Below are 7,550 nucleotides of genomic sequence, written 5' to 3'. Positions count from 1 at the left end.
GTATGTGTAGTTCATATTGAAATCTCTAAAAAATGCTTATATTTAGGAACAAAGGGAGTATCAAGCATTTGACGCACACAAGTAGGGCTTAATCACAAAACGAACACATTCACATTAAGTGCAATTTCAAGAAACTTCCGCAAGAATATGGATGACAAACAAGATGTATCTGTTCATACGACAGATTACTTTGCGTGTTTTTGTTTCACTTATACTATCAAACAGTGTGAAACACAAGAAACCCTGCATCTTTGAGGCTAATATATAGTATAATAATAACAGTTACCAAATACACCTGCCATTACAGAAGTGGCTCAAGACAATATAGCCATCTCTCCCATGCTTCGTTCTGGTATCAAACATCTCAAAGCTAAAACCTCAACAACGAAATGGCATAGCCGCACGTCGGTTAGGCATGTAATTTAGTTCAGAAAAATGAAGCTAATCTCAATATGTTACAAGTGAGAAGTATGTTTGTCTTTATTTCACTTGCCAGTGATAAATGGATGGCTAAGCGCTTGTGACACAGTGAGCCTCTCCTGTGGATCTAGCACAAACATTTTTTCCAGGAGATCTTTAAACCTGGACAGCATTTTCTGATCCTCGCCTGGTAAGCTTGATATTTTGCGACCAACACCACTTGGTTTAACGTTCATGCACAATTTATTCACCGCCTGCCAGAAAAAAGCGTCGATTCAATTTTCAGAAAACACTAGAGCACAGTATATCATCAGTTCATCAAGGAATAATCAGCATACCTTCTTCTTCATCAGATTCTCATCAGTGGCATGGAAATTAAGGTCCTGGTCGAAGTGTTGAGTTGTAAAGGCTCCCTGTATAATTCGGAACATTCAATTCTGTTAGAGGGAAGACTAGGTAATACGAACATGAACACAAAAACTACAATAGATTTTTGTTTTGTTCACTAGAATACACAGAAGAGATAAGTACATCGTATGAACTAATATATCATCATCATATCTCACCTTTCGAAGCATCTTCTTAGGGAATGGACCCTTCAATTGCATGTGAAGCCAAAGCATGCCATTGTTCGTCCCCCCAGGAAATAAGATTTTTCCTGTGTAAAGTTCATATAGGCAACAGCCAACTGACCACATATCCAATGAATGATCGTACGGCAATCCAAGAACTGCAGGAGGATAACAAATTACTTTGTTAGCATGCAGGTAAAAAAAATAAACTTAAAGAAAATCTAATGAAATGATCGTACACGTCAAGTAAACAACTTACTTATCTCAGGTGCTCGGTAGAAGCGGCTCACAAGAATTGGTGTGATATCATTTATTCCGGCAGGCAAAGCACTACCAAAATCACACAGTTTCAACAAGTTTTTAGACCCATTTACCTACAAAATGATGCAGCTAGAGAAACTTGTATATTCCAGCATACAATTAACACAAGGGGTAACCATTTGGTCTGTAAGTCATTTTTTAGGTTTTTCTTAAAGCTTAAAAAAAGTTCTGCAACTACAAGCTCTACCGAAGATAATTAAGATACTTGGAAAGTGGACATACCAGTATATTATCTGGTTTAATATCACAATGGAGGATACTGCAATCCTTTAGGTGCTTCAGCGCGATGAAAAGCTGTTTTGAGTACGTCCTTACAGCAGTAAGCTTCAGCCCTATATCACGACCAAATTTCTTTATAACCTCACGAAGATTCATATGAAGGGATTCAAGAACTAAACAGAGATGATCCCGATACATGAGACTAGAAATAAACCGGACACAGTGTCGTTTGTCTTCACAATCTGCACTTGACAACTTTTCCAATACAGAAACCTCCCTCTTACCAGATTTGTACCTGTACAATCAAAATGCAATTTACAGGGTCAAATGTTATTTTCCCTATTGCATATATGACCTCAAAAGGGAAGAAGTTGTAATGAACTCAGCTTACCTTTCTTTTTCATTGCAGATAATTTTGATAGCTACTTCTTCAGGATCATTTTCCCCAGCTTTTAGATCCTTTGCCTGGACAACTGTTGAGAAAACTCCCTTCCCAGAGCCTGCTGTAATTCTGTAATGGCCATCTAGCACTTCCCCTAAGTGGTACTCTGTATAAAATGCAAAAAAACTTGAATTATAAAGGAGTAACTGAAAAGTAGACAATGAAATGGAAAGGAAAGATTGATAGAGCTTACTGTAATATCCATGCTCATCATCCCAGTTGTCACGAAGCGAATTTTTTCTCACATGCATACCTTCTAGATTACCCTACACAACACAACAATCAATAGGTGTGCAGAAAATAATATACTGCCGAGAGCTTCCTACCAATAGAGTAAAAGATAAAACTGCCAGTGGATTACCAAGATTGTTCTGAGCAAAAAGAACATAGCAAAACATTGAAGTAAGAAATTTCAGTAGAAATAATAGTTCAGTTGAAGAATAATAGAAAACATACCGATTTCTGAACTCTAATAGGAGATACTCCAAAAATATCATCGCAAAGTATATCTGAAGATCTTTCACCCTGTAAAATTTCAAAGATGTCAAGTGAGAACCCTAGCTGAGAAAATGGTAAGTGAACAATCAACTGCATCAAAAGGATTTATTACCATGGGAATGCCCTCTTGAACTCCTGAAACACATGCCGTCCTTTGATCACCAGATATCCCCGAGTTGATTGAAATGTTAGGCTGGATAGGAGGAGTCTTCCCCATAGTGTAGGATTTTTCATCAACAATTACAGTGACTGAATTGGCATCTTTTACTTCAGTGGTAGCAGCATCTCTATCCAGTGATGTTACTTCTGCCAATGACGAAGCTCAGTTACTAAAATATGTTTAAACTTAACTTTTACATAACAAAAGAATATGTCACACAGAATATGGTTCAGTTTTTAATAAAAACAGGTTACCTGTACTATCATGGCAAGGCACAGGTCCCTGGTGTTCCTTCTGAAACTGGAGTTGCCGGTGCTTCTCCAGAATAGCATCCATCCTCTTTCTTGCTTCCTCCTTAGTTTTTTTAAGATCATCTTCTTCTTGCTTTGCAAAGTTTTCGAAGTCACCTTGATCTTCCTCCCTGACACCATCACACAACATTAATTAAAAGATAAATTAGAACATATAACATGAGAATGAGTTAACCATATATGAGAAACCTTACTTGCAAGATTCTTCCTTGATTTCCTCAGATCTCTTTCTTTTGTGGTTGGCCTCTCTACACTTCTCGTTTGCATCAAATTTGTCATCACATCCCTACAGTTAAATCAGTTTCAAAGTGAGTTCAGGAATTCACCAAAAAGTAGAAAAGCAAGCATGACTAAAAGCCTTTTTGTAAAATAAAAACATGACCAGAAAAACATGAAACACCTTTTTGTAAAATAAAAACATGACCAGAAAAACATGAAACACTAGACTATGTGGGAAAGCCTGCAGCTCTATGTGAGTAAGCTTGACCCAGTTTATTGCACTACTTATCAAGTGAAATCTATGTAATGGTTAAACAGCTTACATCTCAAGAGTATGCAAATAATCTTGTCAGTTATTAGAATATATAATAAATAGGTAACAAAGAATAGTTCCTTCATCAGAAACCTATAAGAATAATATTTAAAAGCTTATGTTTGTTTTTGATTATTACAAATAAATAAATTAAAATACTTATTTTAGCTTTTCCCAGGTGTTTGATTGTTTGAACAAAATTACTTCAAGGCAGAGATACGAAACTCTTTAATTCCTTTTGTTGTGTGCAGCAAAGCATAGAACAGAGTAAGCTGTCCTTGATATTATCTCAGAGGGAGCTAAACAATAGCTGCTGCTTTTTGTGCCAGTGGTTAATAAACGTGCTTCTGAATAACCAAGTAAACACTAGAACTTTTGATAAATTATTAATGGATTGCCATGTAATACTTAGTTTCACTTAACAGCTAACAAAACTAAGAGGCTTGACTTCTCAAGTTAAAACCAGATTTTATTCTGTTGATCTGCAAATCCTCTGCCAACTAGCTCCAGCAAAATTCAAACGATAAATCAGCAACTAATTATGGATCAATGGAAAAGGGTAACGAAAATAACCTATACCGAACGGGAACGCAAAGGGCGGGGGTTCGGAACAGACCGGAGCAGGTGCCAGACGGCCGAACACCGACCCCGCCTTGCCCAAGTCGGCATCTGGTCCCCTGGAGGCGGCGGTGGCGTCGTCTACTATCTCACCATTCTCTACCTCGCGCTCCCCCGGCCTCGCCCCCGACACCCGCGGCCGCGAGCCCGACTCCTGGTCTCCCCTGTCCCCGTGGCCGTGGCGGTGGCGGTGACGATGATGGCTGCGCTTCTGGCGCTTCGGGGAGGAGGCGTCGTCGCCGGGCGGCCGGCGGTGGCGCCTGGAGGTGGAGCGCGGCGAGATCGGCCCGTCTTCGATGCCCATTGCGAGTTTGCGACCGCGGGAGCGGGCTGGGGTTAGGGTTTGGCGGCTATACGGGCGATGCCTTGGAACGAAGCTCGATCGGACTCGGGAACGGTGCGCGCCGGTGACGGCGGGTGTTCTGGGTCGGTTGGGGCGAGGTCGCCGAGGGGGAACCACGAAGGCGATTCTGAACGAACGTTCGAACATCAGGGCGGCAGCGTGAGCGGAGACGATGCCCTTCAGAGTTCAACCCCGATTCCGAGGCACGCTCTACTTTGACTTCGGGGATGCACGTTCATAGCCATACCATGAGTGCTTTAGGCCATCCACAGGTTATGTTTGCCATATCATATAATTATAACCCTTTTTTGCTCAATCAATGAAAGTAGAAAGCGGTACATTTAGTATACACATGTGGAATTACATCGTCTGAGTGGAGCTGCAAACGCCTCACCATCATTTTGCTTTCGAATCATGAAAAACTTATTTTCTGGGAGAACATGAATGAAGAGCGCATTTCTCGTTCTGCCTGCTTGATTTATGGTCCCTGTCTATGTGGCCCTCGTCACCAATGCGTATTCATGTCATCTCATCAACCCAAGTACTACAATATTATCTACCATGACATCTTCTTGTCGCAGTTAGCGTCTATATAAACACATATATGCATCACCTTCCTTCCTCATCTTACTTTCACCCTCTTGAGAAGTTCATACTCTTCCGAAGAAACGAGAATTTTGATATAGGTCTCAACAACTGTTATGGGATATGAGAAGAGACTTATGCTTCGTAAAGTCATCGCATGTGATGGTTAACAAAGCTTTGAGAATAGAAGGCACCGGGATAAAACTATTGAGCGATGGATGAAGTCGAAGTAAGTTTGAACATGACTGTGACACGCACCATACAATTGAGCGCACTCCTCTTTCGAGTGCAGCAAGTTTGCATTTCATGTGCCAGCTAGCCATTTTACTTTGATCCACCACTGACACTCAATCATCCCGTGTTATGTAAATATAGGATCACCATGAGCATGAGCGCGCTGATCAATTTTCTCTTAGGTTGCAGTTAAGCAACAAAATCATAGAGTAAAGGCCGGGGGTGTTCATTTGTATATAGTGTTCCGGGTTTATTTCAGTTACATTTGTCTCTTGTTGAGTATACATCGATGTCAAAAAAATTATCAACTTAACATATGCAATAATGAAATTTATGTTTAATATATGAAACACTATGAAACCTCATGCTTACAAAGTTGCAAGTTGTCACGATGTATAGAGGGTAACTGTAGTGTTATGTGCATTACGATTCCATCCACGACAATCCCCTAAACTAGCACATCTTCATGTTGAGTCATCCCTCGTGATATCTTTCGTTGATGAAACTTGTACTTTATTAAACTTGTATTTTCCTACTCCTCCTCCTCCCACTGAACATTTGACTACTATACTGCTAGACAAGAATTTATCATTAAAAAGGAGTTTTCTCCTATCCTAAACTTCTTGATATTACTTTGTAGAGTTCATTATTCATGTATTCATTACACGAGTTATTGCCATGCAAAAAACATAGATTTGTGGAATCAAGGCAATGAAGATTGGAAGGAGTGGCGTATAAATAAATAACATGGGCTCCCAACTATGTATGAAATGCTGTAGTGTGGTTAGGTAAGGTAGGTGTGAATTCTCACAAGCAAGAAGAGGTGAGTTCTATACTTTCGGATTTTTCATTAAAAATTTGTGGTGTCGAGCGTCACACATGTGTGGTGAATAAACAAACCTAGTCAAACCCATAAATGCAATAGAAAATTACTCATGAACACATGAACAATACCTTTACGTACTTCTTGCAAGAAACTCAAAGGAATTTTTTAATTTTTTACACCATGTCAAATGTACTTCATTTATCTGATTTTTAGCTTTGAAGCTTCAAAAGTTTCAACAAAAAAAATCTCACATGTATGTGTCACAGTGAAGGGTGATAATTTAAGAGCAACTAATATTTATGGTCTATACTTAAAGACAAAAATAAGGGACGAAAAGGCATCTTTAAAGGGACATTGCCCACGAGGATTGTGAGCATAATACCGTCAAAAAAAATGTCGAACTACAATATTCAAAAATAAACTTTGCTCTACTGCAGTGTAGTACATCAATATTCCTTTTTTATTGTGCAGCAAAATGCGTAGATCAGAGTAAGCTGTCCTTGATTTATTATCTCAGAGGAAACTAAACAATAGCTGCTGCTTTTTGTGTCGGTGTATAATATATGTGCTTCCAAGTAACCAAATAAGCACTACTGGAACTTTGAATAAATTAATGGAATCGCCATGTAATACTCAGTTTCACTTATTGGCTAACAACGCGCCTTCCTATAGAAGTTACTAAAACCAGATTTTATTTGTTAATTTGTAAATCCTCTGCCATCGTACCAAATAATGTTGTGTGTGCCAACAACATACAAAAAAGAAAAAAAAACATCGCACCAGCTCCAACAAAATTCACACAATAAATCAACAACTTATCATGGATCAGTGGAAAATGGTAATGAAAATAACCTATACCAAATGGAGACGCAAAGGACGGGGGTTCGAAGCAGACCGGAGCAGGTGCCAGACCGCCGAACACCGACCCCGCCTTGCCGAAGTCGGCATCCGGTCCCGTTGAGGCGGCGACGGCTAGTATTTCACCCTCCTCTACCTCGCCCTCCCTCGGCTTCGTCGCCGACATCCACGGTCGTGAGCCCGCCTGCTGATCTCCCCTATCCCCGTGGCTTTGACCGTGGCTGTGGCGGTGGTGATGACAATGATGGCTACACTTATGGCGCTTCAGGGAGGAGGCCTCGTCTGCGTCATCACCGGGTGGCCGGCAGTGGCGCCTGGAGGCTGAGCGCGGCGAGACAAGGCCCTCTCCGCTACCCATGCATGGCGACTGCTGGGGATAGGGTTTGGTGGGGTGGACGGGAGGGGCGGCTATAGGATGTGATGCCGTCGGACGAAGCTCGAGCAGACTCAGGAATGGTGCACGCCGGTGATCGTGGGTGCTTTTAGGTTGGTTGGGGCATCGAGGGGGGGGGGGGACTACGAAGGCGATTCTGAACAGGCGTTCAAACATGAAGGACGACAGCGTTCAGAGTTCAACCCCGATTCTGAACCACACTCTACTTTGGGTTCGG

General features: G+C 41.1%; 1 protein-coding gene across 1 annotated transcript; it reads right to left on the bottom strand.

Annotated features, from left to right (window-relative positions):
* Positions 1-403: 403 nt before the first annotated feature.
* Positions 404-4,397, bottom strand: LOC119289188 (serine/threonine-protein kinase prp4-like). The gene is made up of 12 exons (XM_037568575.1): positions 4,092-4,397; positions 3,138-3,229; positions 2,887-3,053; positions 2,585-2,778; positions 2,431-2,499; positions 2,168-2,240; positions 1,924-2,080; positions 1,536-1,827; positions 1,252-1,366; positions 987-1,150; positions 759-833; positions 404-674 (listed from the first exon to the last, which is right to left on the bottom strand). Exons 1-12 carry the CDS (start codon positions 4,395-4,397, stop codon positions 486-488), a joined length of 1,893 nt encoding a protein of 630 aa, XP_037424472.1. The 3' UTR covers positions 404-485.
* Between the last annotated feature and the right edge of the window lie 3,153 nt (positions 4,398-7,550).

The sequence above is a fragment of the Triticum dicoccoides genome, chromosome 4A (assembly GCF_002162155.2).
Source record: "Triticum dicoccoides isolate Atlit2015 ecotype Zavitan chromosome 4A, WEW_v2.0, whole genome shotgun sequence".
NCBI lineage: Eukaryota > Viridiplantae > Streptophyta > Magnoliopsida > Poales > Poaceae > Triticum > Triticum dicoccoides.
This window is presented reverse-complemented; position numbering and strand designations above follow the sequence as displayed.